The following is a 25,452-nucleotide window of genomic DNA, read 5'->3' as shown; positions in this document are numbered from 1 at the left end:
ATGGCACAATCTCCAAGGCACAACAAATAAGGATATTTGTTGACAATTATATATAGTGTTTTCATGAAACTACATCTGAAGGTAAATCTATTCATATGGTATTCAGATACCCAAACTCACTATTAGAGAAAAAAATATCATGCAATAAAGATTAGAATGACTGATTCAATGTAACCCATAAAACATCAACTATATATAGCTGGAGGGATTGTAATGGCAATTAGGGTGCTTTTGGCATCATGCATCGTTTTCGATTTTTATCGATAGAATGAGAACCAAATTTCACAACATTAAAAATATTCTGCTCAAAAAGATCTGGGAGAGCTAAGTGCTCAAAGTGTTTAGTTGATAATTGAGCTTGTAATATTCTTTATATTTATGTTCATCAATCTATAATGCACCGAGAGGATATAGGGGATTACACGTCCTGCGGCTTGAAAGACTCACCCAGTCACCCTGTGCTGATAACTAGGTTGCACCCAGGATCAGTGCGCCTTCATGCATCTCTCCCGTTTTGGTGCAAAATTGTGAAAGTATATATAGCAGTGGTCCGAATTGCAATTATGTAATTAACATTATCTTAAGGGAGGAAACTGCAAAATTTAGGGTTTCTTTGCATCTCTCCCGTCGGCTCCTCCCCTCCCAAGTCCCACCTCACCTCTCCTCCTCGCGAAGTATCGGCGGCGGCGAGCGCGGCAGGCTAGGTCAACTCGATCCTTCTTTCCCCACTGACCGATCTGGCAAAACCTTGTCTACGTTGGTTGATGTGTGTGCTTCGTCCAATCTCGCAGAGCCTCGTTGCTGAGGAGGGGAGATGGCGGGTATGGGCGATATGCCGATGAGGCCTGCGCGGCCGGGCCCGCCGATGCAGCACCGTGGTCCGCCCCCGATGGCGCGCCTCCGCCCCGAACCAATCGACCGCGAGAAGGTCAGTTCTTACACCCCCTCCCCCCCTTGCTCCCGGCGTCAGGCTTCTACTGTGGAATGTGAATCCCGCGATGCTCCTTGTGGTGGATTGCGCTCTCACAAGTAGCTGGACACTGACGTGCAACTCCACAGCATTAGGTTAGATTTTGCTTGCGTCCAGAGGAATGTGAATGCTGACTAATCCTACCGGTAACATTTTCTCTTGTGTGCAGACCTGTCCTCTGCTGCTCAGGGTTTTCACAAGGGTAAGCGTGCTTATGTCTTCTTGTTTTTGTCCCAACGAATGCATTTATTGGTTACTCCATGCTGATTAGCACTTTACTTTAGTGTATTGATTGAGACTTGGGAACCTGTAGTATACTTAATACTTGATTCACTTGTTTGCGTTGCTACTGCAATTTTTTGGTCGATTTTGTTGTACCTATAGTGCATGGTGGACAGAAGAAAGCTTTTCATCATCAAACTATGTCTTTTCTTATATAAAAATGTAATTTACTGCCAGTTTACTTGCACTGGGACTGCCAGTCTGTAGAAAGCACAGTAGTAATCATGATACATTAGAATCTAGAAGCTGGGAGTACATTTTTGTGTGGGTGATCTGCACAGATGTACCATTAAGATTTAAGAGTGCTACATATATTGTGCACATCTTGTCTTACATGCCTTGCAGTAGAGATTGATAAGACACCATGGACCATGCACTGAAGAAAGTTGACCGTTTGTTACTGTTTCCAGGTTGCTGGTCACCACCAAAATGAAGAGTTTGCAGTGAGAGGGAAGGAACCAAAGGATGAAGTTCAGATTTACACATGGAAGGATGCGACCCTCCGCGAGCTCACTGATCTTGTATGTCCTTTCTACAGACTTAACTTGTTTGTGCCACTTCAAGGAAAAAATATGTCTATTTACACCTTGAGGAACGTAGGGTGCCTTATAATAACATACCACTGGGTTTGAGCAATAGCTATTGAGTCCTGAGCCTGCATGTCAATAACACTTTAAATCTTATCAGTTATGATTATTTTTTCAGGTGAAAGAGGTTGCTCTTCCAGCAAGAAAAAGGAATGCAAGGCTTTCTTTTGCATTTGTATACCCAGACAAGAATGGTCGTTTTGTTGTCAGACAGGTAAGGTTGTAAGAATTTGGGCATGTTTGGACACTTGGCTCCATCTCGCCTTGCTTTGCTGGGCAAACTAGCCTTGCCAGGCAAAACTGGATGTTTGGTTAGTTTTCCTGGGTGGGCGCTAGGTTACTCGGCGCTGTTTGGTTTCCAGTTAAAAACTTGCTTTTGCTGGCAAGCTTTGTGATTTAACTGCTTGGTACTATTGCTCATAAAGATACACTCGCCAAATTGCCTTATAGGTGAGATTTCCTACATCTATCTAAATGAACACAACCTGCTTGAAGTTTTGCAGTACACATATCATAACAAGTCATATATAGTTATATACAATACAAGACGACGAAAGAACGATCCCAAGCATTACGACGGGCACAATATTCCACATGTCATACACCCAAAATACACCATGCCAAATATAGTTTCATATGTCCAAGATGCGTATATTGCCTTGTGTACATTATAATTTTTATCCCTGTATAGGTTCATATGGTCTGTACCATTCATCATTAGTTTCAAAGTGCCAAAATACACAGTATGTCAGTGTTTCCATACTTTTAAAAGCTAAATTAGCCAGTCACTAACATGTGCATTAACAAAGTTATATAAAGAGTTTAATCCATAGGAATATAGGATTGTGATCCATGACCATTGTGCTTGTGCCGCCCACTATTTGATGCATTCCTCCAGCTGCCCCTGCAACATGCTAGCGATCCTAAAATTTTCAGCAAGATGAGTGTACAATTCAAGGCGCGGTAGCAAAGGACACCCCATGTTATCGATGATCCTGTAAATTCCCTTATTTGAATCAGTGACATGAGTGAAGCATATAGTCTCAGACTTTTGGGGTACAAGTCTTGAATCATGGCATAATCGTTCTTTTCATTCTTCATTTTCTTCTAGTCATCATCAGGTTTCTCCTTAGAATCACCTGTGTAGGACCGTTAGAATCTGGAAGAGTATCAGAATCATAGTACTGAGATGGATTATTGTTCACATCTACTTGTTTTTTACTCTTTCTCCCGTTGCCATTGGGATCGTCAGCATGTCTTGGTGGGCCGTCAAAAGGTGCTTGAAGCACACTAAATTCTCTAATAGTTTGTTTTCCTGTGAAGATAAACTCTATTTCATCATAGAATGGAATTGGAACGTTGTAGTGCTTGGCTCTCTTGTGGGCATTCTATATTTGACATAGAATAGCATGTCTTATTAGTTATCCAGTGTGTAATAAAAGACATGTGCCTAACAAAACATTTTAGACATACATACTTAGATTCCGTCTTCACAATCTCTATTTCATCATGGATTATCTTCTTCTGGACACCATCCCAACTCTTGTTCCACTGCATTGTTGCCCTTTCATGACTTGTCTTGTTGAATGTTTGAAGGTGGGTTCGACCTTCGCTTACGGTCATGGAAGAGGCGACGATGCCAAAACTCTTGCAGAGCTCGGATTCCAGGTACGTATGATATGAATGTGATGCATTGTGCTATTTCAGATCTACACTTTTGGCCAGTGCACAAAATATTTATGAATGCTGCTTCGTTCTGCAGATCGGTGATTACTTGAGCGTTGCAATCATGTAGACGGTGCCCGCACCGGATGTAATTGCTGTGATGTCAAAAGGGCTCTGGTTGCAACAGTAAGGCATGATTCTCTGTTAGCACTAGGAACTGCAACCAGAATTGTCTGTAATACCGGTAGTATCAAATTTACCTAGACACTTCGAACGAGCAAGGCGTCTGTAATACCGGTACTTACCTGTGGTGCCTGGAGCTTCCAAATCTGGATAGCGTGGGTTTTTCATTGAGAATGTTAAGTTGGCTCGGGTTCCTATGAAGTCAAACACAGGAAAGTTTGCATCTTGGAGCCAGACCAGAGTTTGCATCTTGGAGCCAGACCAGTTGGGCAAATTTTGTTTCGCCATTTCTAAAATCTTGTAGCCAGGCTAGATTTGAGATAACAGTTTAGATAATAGTTACTCTAAAATTGAACTGATGGTCGAATTTGCACCGGAGATTGGTCTCTTTATGAACAGTAAAAGAACAGTACAATTATAATGCATCTGATAGAATGCAAAAGAAATAAATGCATGACTTGCAACCATTTTTCAGAGGCAAGGTACCAACAGTTTTAACGCGATTTTCTCAGTTACGTAACCATGACATTTTTTTCTCATCACGCAAACTATCCCTTCCGTTCCAAATTTTAATACTTTTCTAGATACATTCCGTTTGATACAGTATATATCTAAATACATAGCAAAAGCGGTTGAAATTAAAAAAAACAAAATGTCTTCTAATATGGAACATATCAGAGGGAGTAGAAAGCAACACGACTCCCGCTGGCATCATGGCATGTTGCTCAGGTTCTGAAGCTTCACGCCCAACTTCTCAAGTTCTTCGATCTCAACCTCGAACTGAGTCCTAGACATATACTGTCATGTGGTCCAGACATGTGCTGTTGCTAAAGATACGATGTCACTGGTTGCTAAATATCATGACAGACCGTGGTGTTCTTTCGCTAGCATTTTACCAGGAGTTATCTTTTTAATTTGAGACACTTTGATTTTCACAACTCTTCTCCAGTTGAACAGGAAGCAGCAGCAGCAACAGCTCTATTGTCTCACCTGCACTTAAATACACATGTCAGTATCAGGAAATACAGGCTTTAGTTTGTCTTTAGGACTGACCATCAGATGAACTTGTGCAATCTAAATATCTGCTGATAGGAGTAAGCTCAAGAAAATCAAATCATTTACAGACCCCTTAATGCCATATGCAATCTTCCATCATCAAACAACCATTGTTCATTGACCAGCCATTCCCTTGTTGATCAGCTGAGGAAAGGCAACCAGCTTGACATCCAGTTCCAACATCCTTTCTCTTCACAGACCACACTGCATGATGCAGAAAGACTAGGCTGCGGGGTACAGCACCCGCAGAAGTGCTTTTGTTCTCAATTAGCTCATAGAAAAGCTGGAATGCCTCTGAAGTTCCATCCAGAACCTGGCTGTGAACTGCCACACCCAGTTCATGGCGCTTCCGCAAGCTGAACAAAGAAAACTCCGCGGCATTTATTACAGCAATATAGCACTCACTGTCAGGCATAAGATCCCTCTTCAACATTGAGAGCACCAGCTCGTACCCTTGTTCGAAATCCTCCTCCTTACAATGTCCTAGGATTAGTGTCTTGAATGCTAGGAAATCGACCTTGCTCCTAATATCCAGCAGCTGCCCGAATAACAACCTGGCCTTCTTTGCCTTGCCATTCTCACAGAGGTACTTAAAAACTGGATTGTAATATGCAATGAGTGGCACACAACCACCTCTTTTCTTGAGAACCTCCTTCTCCAAGAGGCTGTCCACAAGCTCCTCTGCTCGACCAAACTCACCGTTCTCGCACAACGCCCGGGTCACGATGCTGTAACTCGCAGAGTCACGCCTCACGCGGAGCTCCATCGTCTGATCAAACACCTTCTTCGCGTCCTGTATCCGCCCTTCTCTACAATGCGCGGCCATCAGCGTATTGAACGTGCACGTGTCCGGCTTAAATGAGTCCATCCCGAACACCTCCTTCACCAGCTCCATCCTTCCGGCCTGGCAGAAGCCCTGCATCATGGTGTTGTAGGTGATCCTGTTCGGCCGCACGCCTTCCACGAGCATCATCTTGAAGAGCGACAGCGCCTCATCGGCAAGCCTCCTCGCACAGCACGCCCTGATCATGGTGGTGTAGGTGACCACGTTAGGGAAGGCGCCAGCCTCCCCGCCTTGCTCGCCCACGCGCATTCCATCAAACAGCCTGCGCGCGGTGGCCAGGTCCCCCGCTCGGCACAGAGCAGCCAACATGGAGTTGTACGTGATGGCGTCGGGCGCGAAGGCGTAGGCCTCCGGCAGGAAGCGGAAGAGCCTGAGGAGCGCGGGGGCGGACGGGCACGGCGAGGCGGTGGAGAGGCCGTGGATGAGGGTGTTGAGCGTGGCCACGTCGGGGGAGGCGCCGGGGCAGCGCAGGAGCGCGGCGAGGAGGGAGTTGAAGGAGTGCGGCGATAATTGCTGGATGAAAGAGATGAATCTACGAGGTCCGACTCCGAGTCCGAGGGGAGCGAAGTCAACCAATTAAGTCAACGTGAGCACTCGCCTGCCAGCCTATATTAAACCGCACGCACGGGCACGGCCTTGGACCTCCTCCTTGGAACGCAGGAAGCCATCAAGCAATCTGCTCGCTCGCCGCTCGCTCGTAGTCATATCGCACCGCCGCAGCATCAGCGGCTTCGTCCATACCATGCAGCACGCGCACATGAAGGAGGCGCCGGCGTCAGTGGTGGAGGTGGATGCGGTGGAGCTGGAGGTGGCCGACATTCTGACCAACATGAAAAGGCTCATGCGGGAGAGGCGGTGCGAGCGCAAGCGCAAGCGCGCCGCGGCCGCGGCCGCGGCCGCCGTCCCTAGTGCTGACACCCCGCTCGCTTACCCGCAGAGCGGTGGGGACGACGCGGCGCCGAAGGACGCCTCCGATCGCCCAGACCAGGCAAGCTCGGGCCAGCACCTGACGAAGAGGATAGTTTGGAGACTCAAATTCCCACCCGGATCCAAAGTGATTAAGGGAAAACTTAGTTCGTTTCTCTCCTAGCTAGCTAGTCCCCTTTAATCTAGGAGGCGATCGGATCTGATCAAGCAGCAGCAGGCGGTCTGTGCCGGCCGTTGGCGGACCTGAACGAGCCGGCGTGCGCGGAGGTCGACGTGGACGAACAGCAGCAAACACGGCAGAGGCGATGCAGTAGGCGTAACTGGGCGGGCTAGCGGTAGAGGTAGCAGCAGCTAATATAAGTTAGTGTTTTTTCTTGCCATGGACGAGGCCGTTGAAGTACGCCATGGGTGAGGTAGGAGCTAGGAAGAGCTAGCTAGGAACTCAAACGTGTTCGTATTTGATCTGAGAGATGCATTGAGCGAGCCTGTAAGGTCGGCAATGTTATTTCCTGTAATAATTTATACGTAGAAGCGAGTTTGTGCATCTGAATCATCGATCGGCAATGTTATTTCCTGTAAGATCGATGGAATTGATCTGTACATATGAGCGTTTTGTGCTTCTGGCGCCGCCGCCGACCATGACGATCGTTGCCTTTGCCTCTCGCGAGCCATATATAGACGCGCGATGCATTCTCTTGGCCGTCGTGTACAGTAGTTGCATGTGTGTCTACGCCTACCATGCACGTACGTTCAGCTATACACACACTACGTACGTACGCATACATTCCATTCCATTCCATTCTCTTGGCCCTCGTCGGACGATGCTTCCACTGTGTAGCAAGCATGGCTATATTGGGCCGGTCATGGTACTGACGACGTCTCCCTGGCTCTATTTGCGTATGGCTTAACTTGACGACAGCGCGTGTCAGTGGCTCGATCTAGACAGCACCTGCTAGTGGGCAGTGGCTAATCTCACGACGGATCAGACATAGATGACACACACTAGAGGGCGACCGTTTCTGGATTAATTGGCTGTTGGTCTGTGGGAGACAGAGCCGCTGTTCATCTGGATAATATACGTACGACATGCATGGTGGTTTTGAAGGGTTTTTTTCCATGTTGTCTCTTGGTCGTGAGCCAAAAGTTACCAGAAAACTCCTGGCTAGTTCTTTCTTGGGTGGGAGCCTGGGAGGTGAACGTGTGATGCGGGTAGAGGTAGGGAGCAGCAGCCGCATCATTGGCTTCGTCATCAACCGAATAACTGATGGTCTTTGCAAAATGTTAGAAACTTTCAAACTGTCAAGTTTGTGAAGACTGTACGTAGTATTTGTGTTATAATTATAGGCATTTTTCATATCATTTTAATTTCATAAATTAATATTATGATAATGACATATAAAAGATAATTAATCATAGAAATCGTGATCTTAAATATATCCATAACAATATGGATCATGGGAACATAAAACATATGAATCATATAATTCTCTGTTCTGTCTTACCAGGCTCCAAGGGGATTCGAACTCGTGACCCGTAGCTACCACTACACCACATGTGTGCTTATGTTTATATCTATTATAGTAAAAACATATACTACATCTCTCTCGAAGCCCACCTGCTACCCTTATACAATGTGTAGTAGTAGATAAGTATCACCGAGATTATTAAATTATATTTTCGGATTGACGGACTAGTATTTAAAAAAGAGCCTTGTATGCAATTTCTTTTGTTTGAATAATGTTTTCAACTTAAATTCATTTTTCCCATGTGTGACATTTATTCTCCGTAATATTTTTCCATAGATCTGACTTATAAGTCATTTTCATAAACCAATGCCAAAAATGAATCCATGTTTCTTACTTGGAAACCCCAAACAAACAACACTAGCACGAGGCGCTCGCGTTGGCGTCGCTCATCGACGACGAGAAGAAGCTTGGCGACTGCCAGTTCGACCTCTCGAAGCAGTCCTACGTGGCCCATGCGCCGCTGTGTACGGCAAGCTCCGGCGCAGCCGCCGCTTGGACGTGGTCTAGAGCGGCTGCACCGCGCTGTCCATCGTCAAACAGGGGGACCTCATGGTCGTCGCCAACGCCGACGACTCTCGGGTTGTTCTGGGCACCACAACCGACGATGGCGCCATCACGCCGTCCAGCTCATCATCCACCTGAAGCCCAACCTGCCACGTAAGTCGCTACTGACCGGCCATGAATTCTTGTGCGCTGGGATGACGGTCATTGTTTCTGTTGTGTGAGTGTCCTCGAACAAGATGTATGTAGAGGAGTAGCACATCCGGTGGTACAACGACCAGGTGTACTATCTCGCTGATGAGCCCGGGGTGCACTTCATTTGGCAGCCCAGCCAAGAGTTATCGGTACTCACCATGTCGCGCGCATTCGACGACTACTATATCAAGGATTGTGACGACTACTATAATATGACAGAACAGATGAGATAAATTTATGGCTACATATGAAACAACAGAGATGAATATATGAAACATATATAATATGCAGAACGCAAAACAGTAAGGAGATAAATTGATCATACCCTCCCATGCGCTCTGAGGATCCAGATCCTTGTCCAGCTTCTCTTGTCATGTCGCCATGAAGAAGAAGATGTTTTGGGCAGTCACGTAGATAGACGCTCCCCAAAAACCTAATTGCCGATCCCCCATGCAAGGTCTCGAACGTCAAGGGCTTCGGAGGCACCTGCCCTCTCGCTTCTCTGTGCGCGCAGAGCTACGAGATAGAAATACCCACACTTGCGGCTAGACTGTGGTTCTGAAAGTGTTCTGCTCACGTACCAAATGACAGGGGTTCTACCCTACTTAACCTTTCGTGGAAGGAAGCTGAATGAGAAGGGTCGCATGCGGCACGCCAAGAGACGAGCAGCTGAAGGATTGTTGGAACTTGCTCTCCTGGGCAAGTTGATCCAACGGGGGAGTGAAAGCAATGTAAACAAGGCTTTGATTCGAGATGGCAATAGCTCTGTTAATCTAGCCTCTCAAGGGCACTATGCGAGGGTATTTATAGGTACCTGAGTGCCCGACATCCTGAGTTAAGGACGCATGTGCCCTTAGGCGCCTAGGTTATCCCCGGAATATTCCCATAAAGCAGGGTTACAGACTGTAATTACAGGGAAACCTTCACAAATTAGGCCCGTAATGCGCAGCGGCCACGCATGGCCTATTACAATGGACCGGATCACGCGTGGGCCTCCATGTTGGACGAGGCCGCGGGATAGGACGACCTCGTCATGGGCCTTCGTCCAGCGACGCGTGGGACGAAGGGTAAGTCTGCCAGTCGTCTTGTCTTCGTTGGTGCAGCGTGGCTGGCGAAGGCATTGAGCGAAGGGTGGCGTCTTCGCCTTCGCCCCAACATTTGCCCTCCGAGGGACCAGTTCGACTATGTCAGCTGGTGCCGAAGGCGCTGCTAGATGGTGGAGACGCTGCCCTCGCTCGAAGTGGTTCCGCGGGGGTTTTTGACATGACCGTTGATTGACGCCGCACTGTTGGATTGCGTGCTTCCTGAAGCGTCGCGCCCTGTGTATATAAAGGGGGCGGGGGCGACGTGGATTGAAATTTACCTTTCTGCGCGCCGTGAAAACCCTAGCCTCCCTTTCAAACTGCTCGCTTGCTCGTCTGCCCTCCTTGCTCCTGTTCGTTGGAGAACTGGCCCACGTGAAGCAGACCGCGCGCCGTCGTCGATGGTACGTAGCCATGCCGTCTTCCTCCTCGTCTGCTGCGACCACGCCGATGGCCGAGGCGTCTTCTGAAGATCTCTCGGGCACTGTGGCGGTGGCGGAATTACGACCGGGTGATACAGTGGAATTCGGTGTTTCGCGGATGTCGTTGGTCCGCGTGCAAGATATGCAACAGTTGGGGTATTTTGGCGGCGGGGTTGGTCGGGTCCCGGGGGCGGAGGAGGTCCCCGAGCCCGAGGGCGAATTGGTTGTTTTTGAGGCATTTTTCATCGCCGGCCTTCGCCTGCCTGCGCATCGTTTTGTGTCGGAGGTTTTGCAGAAGTTCGAAGTGCAGGTTCATCAGCTGACACCAAACGCCATGGTGGCGTTGGCGAAGTATGTCTGGGCAACAACGTCGTATGGCGGTCAGCCTTCGGTGGAGGTCTTCGCCAAGCAATACTGTCTGCACTGGCAGAAGAGAAAAATTGGACATAAGATTGCGCAATTCGGATCGTGCACTTTCACGCCGAAGTCCGGGAAGACTTCGATAGAAGTTGTGGAGCTCGTCCCCTGTGCCCGAAATAAGTGGGGCAACTGGTGGGACTACTAGTTTTATGTTTCGGAGGTTGAAGTCGAAGACCACCCAGGGCTCCCTGCCGCCATTATGTGTTCTCATTATTATGTGGCATACCCGTCGTTTGAAGTGGCAGAGGATGATGAAAATGAGAGGGCCCTTCGGATTGCTGCCCGCACGAGTAGTGGGCGTGATCTAGTTGAGGAATTCATAGGGTATGGGGTGTGACCCTTGGCGCATGGATGGGCGCTGGGCGAAGTATGCCCTCGCGAGATGCCCTCCCTGGGTGGACGGAAGGTGCGAAGTCCGCGTTTTGCTTTGGATTTGCGAGGGCGGGATCCTACCGCGGTTGTGTGTGAGGCGGAGGATGGGGCGGTGAGAATTGTTGGGCGCTATGTGCCGAAGACGGAGGCCCAGCGGAGTTAGGATATACGTGGATCCAACGACCGCCTGAATAGGGTCTTCGAGTTGAATTGTTTGCCGTATGGCGGTTATCCTGGGGAGGACGTCGTCGACCGCCGCGGGAAAAAACCAGCGGCTGTGACTGAGGATGACCCCGTGTCGGAGGCCGCCTCAGCCACTAAAAAGAGGAAGCTAGGTACTGCGGTGGGAGAACTGGGGGTCTCCGATAGCTTTGCTATGGAGTTGATGGGGACATGCGCGGCCCCCGGGGGAAGGATGTCTTCGCCTGAGCTCCGGGAGTCTTCGGCGCGGATGCTGGAGGTTACCGGGGGTCGATGGCCCAAGAACGTTCCTATCCCCCGCGCGGCTGGCGAAGACTTCTTTACGTCTCGCATGGCTCGTGACTTGAGAGTGTTTCCTTACGGACGGAATATTGCTGCTGTTGTGTCGGCAGTGATGAACAAGGATCGCCAGGATGTTGCGCAGAAGCGCCGAGCGGTCATCAGGCTCCCCGAAGCTAGGCCGAAGAGGGCGCGGGGAACTGCGAAGGCTACCGTCCCCGGCGGTAGCCAGCCGATGCTGGCGGCGAAGCCGGCCGCCCCTGGGTCCAGCAAGGTGCCGGAGAGCGTGAAGGCGGTCGGTGCAGGCGGAACCAAGTCTGCCCCGGACGGAGCTGCAAAGGTCCGGGAATTGCCTTCGCTGGGGAAACGCGTTGCCGACTTCGACACAAATATTAGCGTGTACGACTATCTCGTTGGTAAGCATTTTTTTAACTGGGATACGTTGCAGGGTCGGACGAGGGGCAACTTGTTGTTGTCCCGCCTGCGGTGGCAACCACGACATATACCGCGGTGCTTGGGGCGAAGGGTGGCGCTTTCAGCGCTGGCGGCGAGATTTCGGCGGCCACTGCCGTCAAGGACGAAGCGGGCACTATGTCCCACCGGCTGAGGGAGGCGTCGCAGCAGCTGTCGCAGCAGCTGAGTCAGGTAAGTTGAGCTGGACTTCGGTGTTTGCCGCTTTTCATGGGGATTGTAGTCTCATGTGTGTCTGTTAGGCGGTCGACTTCGCCGACCGTGTGGCGTCGGGTGCCCTTACTGCAGATGTGTTTGCCGAAGTCGAGAGACTTCGGGCGCAGCACGCGGACGCCGTCTGGGAGAAGTCGGCTGTGGATAGCAAGAGCCGCAAGCTGGCGGAGAAGGTGGCCGCCCTGGAGGGCGAGAGGACGGACCTCCGGCGCCAGCTGGTGGAGGAAAGGAGGGAGGCCAACCAGGCCATCGCCGAGGCGCAGGCGGAGGCCAAATTGGCGCGGGCGGAGGGGAGTCTCACCAGCCAGCGCGTCGAGGAGTGGGAGGTGCGGTTCAACGCTCTGCAGGCCCGCATGGAGAGGGCCGAGGCCTCTACGCGCTCGGAAGTTGAGCGGACGCGCAAACAGCTCGTGGACTCATACCGCGAGCTGGGTGCGCGGACTGCTAACTTCGAGGTGCCCGACCGAGAGGCGAGCCTTCGCTTCCTCGAGTGGCTGCAAGAGGAACTGCTGGCGCTCCCGACCATCGTGGAGGGATTCATGTCCTTTGCCTCCCTCGTCACCTGCGAAGGGGCCATGAATGCGCTATCCCACGAGGGGTGTAGTCACTATGAGGGCTTCGACCGATCCGATGAAGACTTTGGGCGCGATATTTTTAAGGTCGAAGACCCTGTGGTGAAGGACTTCGCGGGGGCCCTCTTCGACCGGATGTGGGGCCCCCACGGTCGGGAGGCGGTTAGGGAGCGGTCTGACCGGGCGAGGGATCAGGTAAAGTTTGTCTTTCGTTTCGTGTCGTTGAATGTGGGTATACGTGGGTTTGCTGAATCGGTGTGCTGTGTTGTAGATGGCGTGTGCCGAGGACGTGGAGGACTTCGTACATCTGAACAGCGCGCGGCCCGAAGCGGAGGTCAACCCGGTGGTGGCCGAGGCTGCGGTCGACCCGGCACCGCTCCCAGAAACCGGTGAAGGCTCCCGCGCTGCCCCTGCGGCTACTGTGTCTGGTGGAGGCTCGTCGCCAGCCACTGTATCGATGGCGGAGGATCCCCCGAAGGCGGTGACGGAGCTGGCAGCGGAGGATCCCATGGTGGCGGCTGGGTCTTCGCAGGTGGCTTAGTGGGTGTGGGGTAGTTAGAGAATTTTGTCTATGTTACTGAACCTTGATTGCTGCGCAGGTTCAAGATTTTGGGCCTGCGCACGCAACCGCTACTGCTAATTTTGTGGCGGCTTCGACCGTGGTCGCTGGAAATGAATCGGATGAGTCTACGTCTAAGTTTTCTGAGTTTGATGACTCTAGGAGTTCGGTTGTGTGGACGGAAGAGTCTTCGGATGAGGACTTGGATTATTTTGCGGCCTTGGATGTGGCTGCGGCGGAGGCTTCTCCGCGTGTTACGGATGTTGAAGTTTTGCCTGGTCTGAGTGCTGGGCGTAGGCGGCAAAGAGCGGTGGCGAAGCGTAGAGTGAGTGAAGTGGATGGTGGTCGGCTTCGTGTGGGTAGGGCTGGCAAGCGAGAATTGTTGTCCTCGCCGGCTGGGGTGAGCTTGGGTGAGGGGGAGTTGCGAAGTCTTTTTGAGGGTGAGGAGCTGAGGATAATGTTGTTTAACTATAGGGAGATGGGAATCATTCCGAAGGTTGAACCAATGTAAGGTGTGATGCCCTCGCTGTACGTGTGTAACTATAGTTTGTATGATGAGGTTGTGCGCCTTCACGCACTCGGCTATGTTTATAGGGGCGTTGCGCACTTGGTCTAGCACATTTATTATGTCGGTCCAGCTGCGCCTGTAGTCGGTCTTTGCGCGGACAGTTTCTCGATGTAGACTTTTGCACGGATGTAATGTGCCTTCGATTTTGCGCACTCGTTGTGCTAGTCCGGCTGCACCCTTAGGCGACTTTTGCACGGATAGTCTTTTGAAGAAGACTTCGATTTTGCGCACTTGTTGTGCTAGTCCGGCTGCACCCTTAGGCGACTTTTGCACGGATTGTCGCACGCAAGGGTAGCCAACGCTGCCCCTCGCGGTGACTTTGTATTGGTCGAATGCCGAAGACCGTCGATGCAGTCTTTTTTCGACGTAGATTTTTGCGAGGGATTTTTCGCGTGTATATTACATGGCTCCGCCTCGTTAAAAACCTCACCCCCGGGAGGAAAATAGTGCGGGCCGGAATAAAATTGTTTTGCGAATTACAAGGGCGAGCTGGCCCTGAGGAGTCAAACAAAAAATTTGCGGAGATTATCAATGTTCCAAGAATGCTCTAGGTCCTCGCCGGATGGCGTTGTGAGCCTGTACGCGTTGGGGGACGCCTTCGTCTTGACGATGAAAGGGCCCTCCCACTTGGGCTCCAGCTTGCCCCGGGACTCTGTCCGTGCTGTCCGGACGAGTACGAGGTCTCCTTCGCTGAATTCCCTCGGGATGACCGTGTGGTCGCACCATGCTTTTGTTTGAGCTTGGTATTTGTTTAGAGCCTATAGGGCGAAGACGCGGTCTCCGTCGATGAGGTCCTTCGAAGTGGGCTCGTCCACATCGGGGACGACTGACTGGACTGTCCGTGGTGACCCATGTTTTATTTCTTGCGGGGTCATGGCCTCCGATCCATATAGAAGGCGGAAAGGGGTGAACCCGGTCGCCCTGCACTCAGTCGTGTTCAGTGCCCAGACCGCTTTAGGTAACAGGTCGGCCCACTTGCCCTTTTTGTCGTCGAGGAGCATCTTCTTGACGGCTGTGAAAATTTTGCCATTTGCGCGTTCCACATCTCCGTTGGATTGCGGGTGGTACACTGAGGCGAAGGCAAGCTTGGTGCCAATGGAGAAGCAGAAATCCTTGAAGTCTTGGCTGTCAAATTGCTTGCCATTGTCAACTGTGAGTTCGGACGGGACTCCGAAGCGGCAAACAATGTTTTGCCAGAAGAATTTCTGGGCAGTCTTCGATGTTATTGTGGATACAACCCTTGCCTCGATCCATTTGGTAAAATACTCGACAGCGACGAAGGTGAACTTGAGGTTCCCCTGGGCCGTGGGCAAGGGCCCGCCAATGTCCAGGCCCCAGCGCTGAAGTGGCCATGTGTGGGCGATTAGCTTCGTGAATTGCGAAGGGCTTCCCGAGCGTGGAGAAAATTTCTGGCAGGCTTCGCAGGACCTTGTGACCCGATTTGCAGTGCAGATCATGGCGGGCCAGTAGAAACCTTGACGGATTACCTTTGCGGCTAGGGCCCTAGGCCCTGCGTGAGAGCCGCAAGTCCGGCTGTGGACTTCGCGCAGAATTTGGACGCCTTCGGTCTCGGTGACACATTTAAGCATTGGTTGACTGACCCCCTTCTTGTAAAGCTGGCCTTCAATTAGTGCGAAGTCCCGGCTTCGATGTTTGAGGCGCTTGGCCTCATTGATGTCGGTTGGATGATAGTACCCCTGCAGGAACAGGGTTATTGGTGCCCGCCAGTCTTCGGTCATGATAAGGTTGACTATGCGGTGGCCCTCGCTGTCATTGGTTATTTGGAGCCCCTCTGGGCTGCGGACGGCTGGCGTGCCGATGACATGATAGAATACGTCGGAGGGCAGGGCCTCGCCTCTGGCGGCTGCCTTGGCCAATGCGTCGGCCTCCTCATTCTTGGCTCGGTCCACATGCTGCAAGGTGAAACCTTTGAATTGCCTCTCGAGACTACGGATAGCCGCGAGGTACTGCATAAGTGCGGGGTCCTTCGCTGCGTAGTCTTTCTCAACTTGGTCGGCGACTACCTTAGAGTCTGTTCTGATGATGCAGGTGGTGACGCCAAGTGCCCTTAGCTTGCGAAGGCCGAGGATGACAACTTCGTATTCTGCTATGTTGATAGTGCATCTGTCAGACTCCAAAGCAAAGCTGAGGCGTGCTGTGTATCTGTTCTTGACCCCTGTGGGTAAAGTAATGACTGCAGCGGCGCCTGCCCCCGCATGGCACCATGCGCTGTCGCAATGGATTGTCCACACCTTCTCTGCGGACGGGTCCAGCTGTGTTATTGGCCCAGTCCAGTCGACGACAAAGTCTGCCAGGACTTGTGACTTGATGGTTGTCCTGAGTTCGAATGTGATGTGGTAGCCGGAGGGCCGCCCATTTGGCAATCCGGACTGATGCCTCCGGATTTCTAAACAATTCACCGAGTCCCCTATCTGAGGTGACCCAGACCTTGAATGCTTCAAAATAATGGCGCAAATTGCGCGAAGCCATAACAACTGCATAGGCGATTTTTTCCAGTTCTGTCATATTGCATTTTGATGTCGTAAGTACTTCGGAGACGTAGTAAACTGGACATTGCTTGACCGTGCCCTCTCTGCTCTGCTCTTGAATCAGTGCTGCGCTGACTGCATGCGGTGAAGCTGCTATGTAGAGCAACAGGGGTAGCGAGGGGTCTGGGCTTGTGAGAATCGCCAACTCTGGCAGGTACTGCTTCAATGAAGCGAAGGGCGCCGCCTGCTCTGGTCCCCATGCGAAGTCCTTTGCGCCACGGAGTGTTTTGAGGAAAGGGAGGCTTCGCTCTGCGGATTTAGAGATGAATTGTTGAGGGCGGCCAATCTGCCTGTCAGTCGTTGGACGTCTCTGGCTGACTGTGGGGGCGTCATGTTGATGATGGCCTAGATTTTAGTTGGATTGGCTTCAATCCCGTAGTGCGACACCAGGTAGCCCAATATTTTCCCCTGGCGAACGCCGAAGACACACTTTTCGGGGTTTAGGCGAAGTCGTGTGTCCCGCATGTTCGCAAACGTTTCGGCGAGGTCAGCCAGATGGTCTTCCTTGCTTCGGCTGGCGACGACGATGTTGTCCACATACGTAAATATATTTCTACCGACTTGGCCCTCGAGCACCGTTTTGGTGAGCCGAGAGAAAGTGGACCCGACGTTCTTAAGTCCCTCCGGCATTCTGATGAAGCAATACATGCCGAAGGGTGTTATGAAGCTGGTGCTCGCCTTGTCCTCCTCCTTCATGTATATTTGATGGTAGCCGGAGAAGCAATCAAGGAGTGACATGACTTCGCACCCGGCCGCACTATCGACGATTTTGTCGATCCGAGGCAGCGGAAGTTGTCCTTGGGGCAGGCCTTGTTAAGACTGGTGAAATCGATGCACATCCGCCATTTGCCGCTCTTCTTCTGCACCATCACTACGTTGGCGAGCCATGTAGGGTAGGCAATTGGCTCGATAAATTTGGCCTCAAGCAGGCGATGTACCTCAGCCTTGGCGGCCTCTATCTTCTCATCAGACATCTTGCGCAGCCGCTGTTTCTTCGGCCTTACCGAAGGGTCAATTCCCAAGCTGTGCTCGATGATGGAGCGACTGACTCCGACCAGGTCGAGGGCGGACCAGGCGAAGACGTCTTTATTCTTGGACAGACAGCAGAGGAGTCTCTCCTCGTCATGCGAAGTGAGGTCTTCGCTAATGGTGACAGTCTGCTTGGGTGTCGCCTTGTCGAGGGGGACAGTCTTGGTCCCATCGTTGCTTTGCAGCTGTGCTTTGCCATGTTCTTCGACGGTTGGGCTGACAGATTCGGGGACTTCGCGCTGGGCCGTGAGGTAGTGTACATTTCTTTGTCCGGGAACGAAGTCTCTTTCTATGTTACGCGCAGCCTGCTGGTTGCTGTAGACTGTGATGGCGCCTTGCGGACCTGGGATCTTCATGCACAGGTACAGTCCGTGAATGGCTGCCTCAAACTTGTTGATGGAGCCCCGACCCATTATGGCGTTGTACGGGTACACCATGTCGACGATGTCGAATGTGAGTTGCTCACTTCGGGCATTGGGTGCTACACCGAAGGAGAGAGGTAACTCTATTTTGCCGACAGGAAAGGTGCCCTTGCCGCCGAAGCCGTACAGCGGGTTGTCCGAAGGCTTGAGCAGGCTGTGGCTTATGCCCATGCGATCGAAGGCATGGAGGAAAATGATATCTGCCTGGCTGCCATTGTCGACTAAGACTTTGTGCAGATCCCATCCTGCCACGCTGCAGTTGATAACCATGGCGTCGATGTGTGGTGCGCTGCGCAGATCGACGTCGCGGGCGTCGAAGGTCAATGGCACATGGGACCACTTCATCTGCACGACTGGACCGGTGACGACGACGTGGTTGATGCTGCGGTAATGGTCCCTCTTCTGTCGCTTTGTGTCGAAGTCGGCGCTAGACCCCCCAGTGATCATGTGAATGACTCCGCGATACGGCTAATCGACGAAGTCTTCTTGCTTTAGGGCTTAGGGGTGGTTGTGGTGGTGGACGTTTTGCTGTTGCTGGTGTGGGGGTGGGGGTGGGGGAGGTACGATTTGTACCTCCTGGTGATGTTGGTATGCGTGGTGCGGTGGGTGCGGAGCGGGGCCGTGGTTGTATGGCTGGGGGGGGTTGCTGGTATGTGTGCGCGACAACTCTAGGGTTGTCGGCTGGTTGCACTCGTGCCATCCTGTCTCTGGTGGCCTTCGTTTCTGGGCAGTCTCTTGTAGGGTGGGCGCAGTCTTCGCCGTGGAACATGCAGTAAAATCTGCACGGCTGCTGCGCGCGTCCCCGGCCCCGACCACGAGTTTCGTTTCCGCGGCCCTGGGGGGGATACTCCTGGCGGCGAGGGGCCTCGCCAGCGGGGTTCTGGTTGGCGATGTTGTGCACCTGCTGCTGATTGCGGCCGTCCCGATCGGAGTCTGCCTGCGAGGGCCTCGTCCATGTGCGGCTGGACTGTGGAGTGTCTTTGGGTTTCCTCTGAGACTCGACTTTGCGCTGGTGGAGCTCTTCAGATCTGGCGTATTTTTCGAATAGCTGATACAGCTCCTGGAGGTTCTTGGGCGGATCCCGGATGCAATGGCTATAAAGGACGCCGGCCCGAAGGCCACTGATGGCGTAGTGGATGGCGATCTGGTCATCAACCGAAGGAAGTTGTGACTTGAGGGTCAGAAACTTGCGGTAGTACTCCCGTAGAGTCCCTTTTTCCAGCTACTTGCAGAGTGAAAGTTCAGCCAAGGCGTCGGTGTCTGGGCGGTACCCTTGGAAGTTGAGCAAGAATTTGTCCCGGAGACTTCTCCAGGAGTCGATGGACAATGGGGGCAACCTGGTGTACCAGGTGAGGGCTAGGCCTTCGAGGGCGATGATGAATGACTTGGCCATCGTGGCGTCGTCCCCTCCAGATGATGCAACGACGACCTGATAACTCATGATGTACTATGCTAGGTCAGTGCTGCCGTTGTACTTGGGATAGGTCCCTGCCCTAAAGTTGGCGGGCCATGGTGACACTTGCAGGTTTTGCGCCAGGGGACTTCGCTCGTCGAGGTAGTTGACACCTTGGAATGCCGTGGCGTGTGGGATGGCGTGGCCGTGCTGAGGGAAGTACAGGTCTTCGTCTTGTGCGCGCTGTTGTAGGGGTGGGCCGTGTTGCAGGCTGAGGTGGCCTTCGCGCTGCATGAGCGCGATCTCTTGTTCGAGCTCCTGAGCCTTCTGCTCTTCGTCGCGTATCATCTGTCGCACCTTAGCTTGTGCAGACACACGTTGGCGCTTGGCCTCAAGGATCTCTTTTTTGCTTCTAGAGGTTGCGGTTCTTGATGCGCAAGGCGCGCAGCTGTAGCTACTCCTCCGCTGAAACGCCGATGACTTCGCCGTCCTCGATGACGTCTGCGCCCTCCGGTGGAGCGAAGCCTGGGGGAAGTTGCGGTTGTCCTCCAGAGCTGCAGGTGCGGAGACTGCCTTCGGGAGTGGGTTGTTTGTTGCGCTGCCTCTTGCTGAGTGCGTCGTCTTCGGTGGCCTCTTGGTGGGTGGTGTCGATGAGGGCCTTGCCCTTTTTCTCGGCCAGCAGTGCTGCCTTCGCAGCCTCGTCAGCCTTCGAGCTAGCTCTCTTGGGTGCCATCGCGGGTGGTTTTTCCGTAGCACGAACGGTGGGCGCCAAATGTTGGAACTTGCTCTCCTGGGCAAGTTGATCCAATGGGGGAGTGAAAGCAATGTAAACAAGGCTTTGATTCGAGATGGCAATAGCTCTGTTAATCTAGCCTCTCAAGGGCACTGTGCGGGGGTATTTATAGGTACCTGAGTGCCCGGCATCCTGAGTTAAGGACGCATGTGCCCTCAGGCGCCTAGGTTATCCCCGGAATATTCCCATTAAGCAGGGTTACAGACTGTAATTACAGGGAAACCTTCACAAATTAGGCCCGTAATGCGCAGCGGCCACGCAGGGCCTGTTACAATGGGCCGGATCATGCGTGGGCCTCCATGTTGGACGAGGCCGCGGGATAGGACGACCTCGTCATGGGTCTTCGTCCAGCGACGCATGGGGCGAAGGGTAAGTCTGCCAGTCGTCTTGTCTTCGTTGGTGCAGCGTGGCTGGCGAAGGCATCGAGCGAAGGGTGGCATCTTCGCCTTCGCCCCAACAAGGATAAGGGTCTTGCATGCGGCACGCCAAGAGACGTGCAAGAGTTGAAACTCTTGAAACTCCCGCGGTTAATGAGTGCTAAAAATTAACACAACCACACCACGCCCGCTCGCCACCTACCTACCTGCCTGCCTGCCTGCCTGCCTCGCCACGCCCGGCCCGAGCCCGGCCCGACCGGCGGCAGCTGCGGCGCGCGCGCGTGTGGCACGCCCTTGTACGTTTCTTGACTTCTCAAATTAAGTGGAATAATTCCCACCATATAAGTCAAGCCAACGACCCTTGGACTTCCAATATGGTACTATTGGTATTCTCCACCATTACACACCATAGAGTTTATTGAATAAATGGGCCAAGCCCATAAAAGATCCAACAATCCCCACCAAACTCTAGGGTTTGTAATGATGAAGTATCAGAATCACAGTCCTTTAATATACCAGTGTTTCGATGGAGACTGTTAAGTTGAACATCCATCTAGAATAAGAGTTTCACTCATTCACAACTGAACAATGGACTAAGCCTTGAATTGACAGTTTTGTGCGAAGTAAGATTCGCTCAAATCCTTTGCTGATACTAGGCTGCAAAAGGGTATTCCCGCTGTTTAGAAGCATATAAGTCACACTTCAGTGCTTTTCATGAGTATTTAGGGATTACCCAAGTACCATAGACTGTGACCAGCAGTCTGACTCATATAGGTGTATTCCTCAGAAGATGTTCTGTAGGACAACATCTCACCTTTATAAGACTCTTGGAATACATTAAGTTAAATACCATCCTGCCTTACAAATAGGAAAGATGTGCATCAGAAATGAGTTAAGGAAGGGATCTTTCCTCACAACCTACTCCTAGCTTGTTTTTCCACTCTACTTCACGGGATCTCCGATCACATAGAGCAGGTTACCACTAGAGTAGATTTCACATGGGTCTCATACCCATTTCTCTCGATGCACTTTCTATCACATTGCGTGACAGACCCTTAGTGAATTGATCTGCCAGATTATTAGATGTGTGGACATAATCCATCGTTATAACTCCGGAGTTTTTTAGCTTTCTGACAAATTTCAATCTCCTCTTAACATGCATTGTAGACTTCATGTTATTCAGAACCGTTAACCTTTGTAATCACAGTTTGTTTGTCACAGTTCATGGAAATAGCCGGTATCGGTTTTTCAACTACCGGTAAGTCCAATAGGAAATCACGAAGTCACTCGGCCTCAGCCCCAGCAGTGTCTAATGCTGCGAGTTCTGCTTCCATTGTAGACTTTGTTAAGATAGTCTGCTTGCAAGACTTCCAGGAAACAGCGCCACCTCCAAACAGAAACACATATCCGCTTGTGGCATAAAGCTCATCAGCATCAGAAATCCAGTTGGCATCACAATAGCCTTCCAGCACTTTTGGGTTTCTAGTATAATGAATACCGTATGTCATAGTACCTTTCAAATATCGCAACACTCTCTCAAGAGCACACCAGTGATTATCTCCTGGTTTTGACACAAACCGACTCAGCTTACTCACATCATATGAGATGTCTGGCCTTGTTGCACTTGCAAGGTACATGAGCGAGCCAATGATCTGGGAGTATGTCAATTGATCCCTTGCTATTCTCTGATTCTTTCTCAATAGCATGCTAGGGTCATAAGGTGTTGGAGCAGGATCACAGTCACTAAAACCAAAGCGACTCAATACCTTTTCCACATAATGAGATTGTAACAAAGTTACCCCACCATCACCTTCTCTAACAAGCTTGATGTTAAGAATGACATCAGCTTCTCCCAAATATTTCATTTCGAAATTGCTCGATAGAAGATTTTTAACTTCCTCAATCACATTGAGATTTGATCCAAAGATCAAGATGTCATCAACATAAAGGCACAACATAACAGACTCACCCCCACCATACAGATAATACACACACGTGCCAGATTCATTTACAGCAAAGCCAACAACTGTAAGAGTATTATCAAACTTTTCATGCCATTGCTTAGGTGCTTGTTTTAGGCCATACAATGATTTTATCAGCCTGCACACCTTGTTCTCTTGACCATCCGCAATGAACCCTTCTGGTTGATCCATGTAGATCTCCTCATCCAACTCTCCATTTAGGAAAGCTGTCTTAACATCCATCTGATGAATGATAAAACCATAAGAGGCTGCCACGGCTATTAATGTGCGAATTGTAGTCAATCGAGCCTCTGGTGAGTAGGTATCAAAGAAATCTTCACCCTCTTTTTGGGTATATCCTTTGGCCACAAGCATTGCCTAGTACCTTTCAATTGTACCATCAGGCCTAAGCTTTTTCTTGAAGATCCATTTACAGCCTATAGGTTGACAACCATAAGGATGGTCAACGACCTCCCAAGTTCCATTAGTGTCGGGTACCGTAATTAGGGGTACCCCCAATGCTCCTTAACCTGGCTGGAAAACATCCTCAAAACAGACCGTAAAGACCGGTAATCGCGATTCAAAGTTGAAGTCCCGGACGGACTCACGCCTCGCCCGAGGGCCTCCTCAGGCAGTGGGCGCACCCTCGGCTCGCCCGAAGCCAAGCTCGGGAAAACTTTGTCGTGCAGCGACCTCGGCCAAATCGCCTTACCAACCGACCGTATCGCATGCGCATTTAATGCGGGGATCGCCTGACACCTTATCCTGACACGCGTGCCTCAGTCGGCAAGGTCGAAGTGACCGCAGTCACTTCGCCCCTTTACTGGTCGTTCTGACAGGAAAACAACACTATTCACCCTGTTCCGACTACTGTGCCAACCACCAGGGTAAAACTAACGACAGTAAGTCACGACCTCCCCCGAGTTCAGCCTCGGGCGTAACAGGGAGCTCCGCCTCGCCCAACCTCAGGCCTCAGCCTCAGCCTCGGCCTCGGGAGAAGGTCTCCGCCTCGCCCGACCCCAGGCCTCGGCCTCAGCCTCGGCCTCGAGAGAAGGTCTCCGCCTCGCCCGACCACGGGCCTCGGCCTTAGCCTCGGCCTTGGCCTCGGGAGGAGTCACAACCTCGCCCGACCTCAGCCTCGGCCTTAAGAGAAGACTCCGCCTCGCCCGACCTCGATCTCGGACCGACCACGCTACAGGGGATGCATCATTACCCTACCCCTAGCTAGCTGCCTCAAGCTACGAAGGAACAAGACCGGTGTCCCATCTAGATTACTCCGATAATAGGTAATGATGGTTCCCTGCGTGCGTCCATGACGTTGGTTGTTCTCAACTCTCTACGAAAGCAAAGAAACGTCAGCAGGACCCCGGGCCGCAACGCCAGCTGCGCTTCTACAGGGCTCAAGCACTTCTCCACCAGCCACGTTAGCACATAGCTACACCCCCATTGTACAGCTGGACCATCTCCTTGTATCTATAAAAGGGGATGTCCAGGGCCTTCCTAAAGGAGGCACGCACGCAAGCAGAGAAGGCAGAGTGGGAGAGACGTGGAGGAGGCTAACTCAGACGACTCACGTCAAGGCCAAACCCTCTCTCTCTCTCTCTCTCTATCTCTATCTCTCGCGACGCTTGTAACCCCTACTACGAGCACCCCAGTGCAAGATAATATAAGCCTTATCCTCCCTCTTGTGTTTCATCTTGCATCAACCCATCTGGGCAGGGACACACAACATCAAATTCATTGGTCGGTTGAGGGTCCTCGCGGGCCCCGACAGTTGGCGCGCCAGGTAGGGGCTCGCTGCGTGTTGGCAATACTTTCCCGTTGAGTTCCAGATGAATAATCTTCAGGAACCTCTTCGGCATGGGATGGGGCTCTACTTCGGGAGTCTCGAGTTCGTGTCCCCCGATGGCAGCTACAGCATGGTACTCCTCTCCCCGCAGCACGACAACAACGACGGTCATCAGCTCGCATGGCGGAAGCGAACTCGACGACGACTTCCCCCCGTGGCGGAAGAGGAACACCTGGGTTCGTCCCGCTACCCTCCTCGCCGGAGGAGGAGGAGACGGGGCAACCGTGGCCAGGCAGGAGGCGACACCTCATCGGCTGTCGGACCAAAGCGCGTCGACGACGCCGGCACCCCTGCGGGGGACATGTCTGGTGTTGTCCTCGCACCTGAGACAACGACGGGTGTCGCTCCCCAGCAACGTGCCAACCCCAAACGGACTGATGACGCCGGCGCCCTTGCGAGGGACTTGTCAGACATTAGTCTCGCACCTGAGATAACGACACATTCCATCCCCGATGCGACTTCACCACCGTCCATCAACCAACACTACCGGAAACGGGCGCTTTGCCGAGTGCCCGAAGCACTCGGCAAAGCTTTACAAACACTCGGCAAAGGCTTTGCCGAGTGTGACACTCGGCAAAGAAGGCTCGGCAAATAGTGCATCAACAAAGCCTTCTTTGCCGAGTACTTTTTCTTGGGCACTCGACAAAGAGGTTTGCCGAGTGCCAGGGAGCACTCGGCAAAGAAAAGCGGCCGTTATGGTGACGGGTGACGGAGACGACGTCTTTGCCGAGTGTCACGGATGACACTCGGCAAAGGAGTTACCTTTGCCGAGTGTCTTTCCAGAAGCACTCGGCAAAGAGCTGTCACACCCGGTTTTATGGAACAAAGCCGAGTGCATCTCATACATGCGCCAAAGAAGACAACATAAATAATAACAGAGTGTATAGAGATAAATGTCTTAATATAATCAGAGTACTTATTACATAGCGGAAGTCTTACAAAATAAAATATAAATATAACAGGATCTAACATCCATCCGTGGCACCAGAAAGCTGACTGGGAGACGCCACCTAGATCAAGTTGAAAGCCTCAGTGTTAGGCGGCTCCTCTTCGACCACCTGTTCTTCTCCTGTGGGGGGGTGTGTGAGACAGCAAGAGTGAACTCACATACATTCATAGCTCAACAAGTCGTGGGGAATAATGTGGCATGAACTCACCAAAGGTGGGAGTTCATGAAGTGTAAG

General features: G+C 51.7%; 2 protein-coding genes across 3 annotated transcripts; one reads left to right on the top strand and one right to left on the bottom strand.

The window, feature by feature from the left end:
* The first annotated feature begins 570 nt into the window (after positions 1-570).
* On the top strand, positions 571-3,970 carry LOC100194333 (histone deacetylase complex subunit SAP18). Of its 2 annotated transcripts, NM_001139369.1 has the most exons (7): positions 589-704; positions 792-928; positions 1,140-1,172; positions 1,663-1,773; positions 1,958-2,053; positions 3,436-3,507; positions 3,602-3,859. In NM_001139369.1, the coding sequence occupies exons 2-7, from the start codon at positions 815-817 to the stop codon at positions 3,632-3,634; spliced, it is 459 nt and encodes a 152-aa protein (NP_001132841.1). In that variant the 5' UTR covers positions 589-704; positions 792-814; the 3' UTR covers positions 3,635-3,859. The 2 variants fall into 2 exon arrangements, with proteins under 2 accessions (XP_020408681.1, NP_001132841.1); XM_020553092.3 differs by having other exon boundaries at positions 571-928; positions 3,602-3,970.
* Positions 3,971-4,119: 149 nt separating this feature from the next.
* Positions 4,120-6,163, bottom strand: LOC103626547 (pentatricopeptide repeat-containing protein, chloroplastic-like; the record flags this gene model as incomplete). The annotated part of the gene is made up of 1 exon (XM_035959076.1): positions 4,120-6,163. A coding segment is annotated over one exon (1,347 nt), but the record flags the coding sequence as incomplete, so codon positions are not given.
* Between the last annotated feature and the right edge of the window lie 19,289 nt (positions 6,164-25,452).

The sequence above is a fragment of the Zea mays genome, chromosome 5, assembly GCF_902167145.1.
Source record: "Zea mays cultivar B73 chromosome 5, Zm-B73-REFERENCE-NAM-5.0, whole genome shotgun sequence".
Classification (NCBI taxonomy): Eukaryota; Viridiplantae; Streptophyta; class Magnoliopsida; order Poales; family Poaceae; genus Zea; species Zea mays.
Note: the sequence above shows the minus strand (reverse complement) of the source record. Positions and strands in the feature narration are given on the sequence as shown.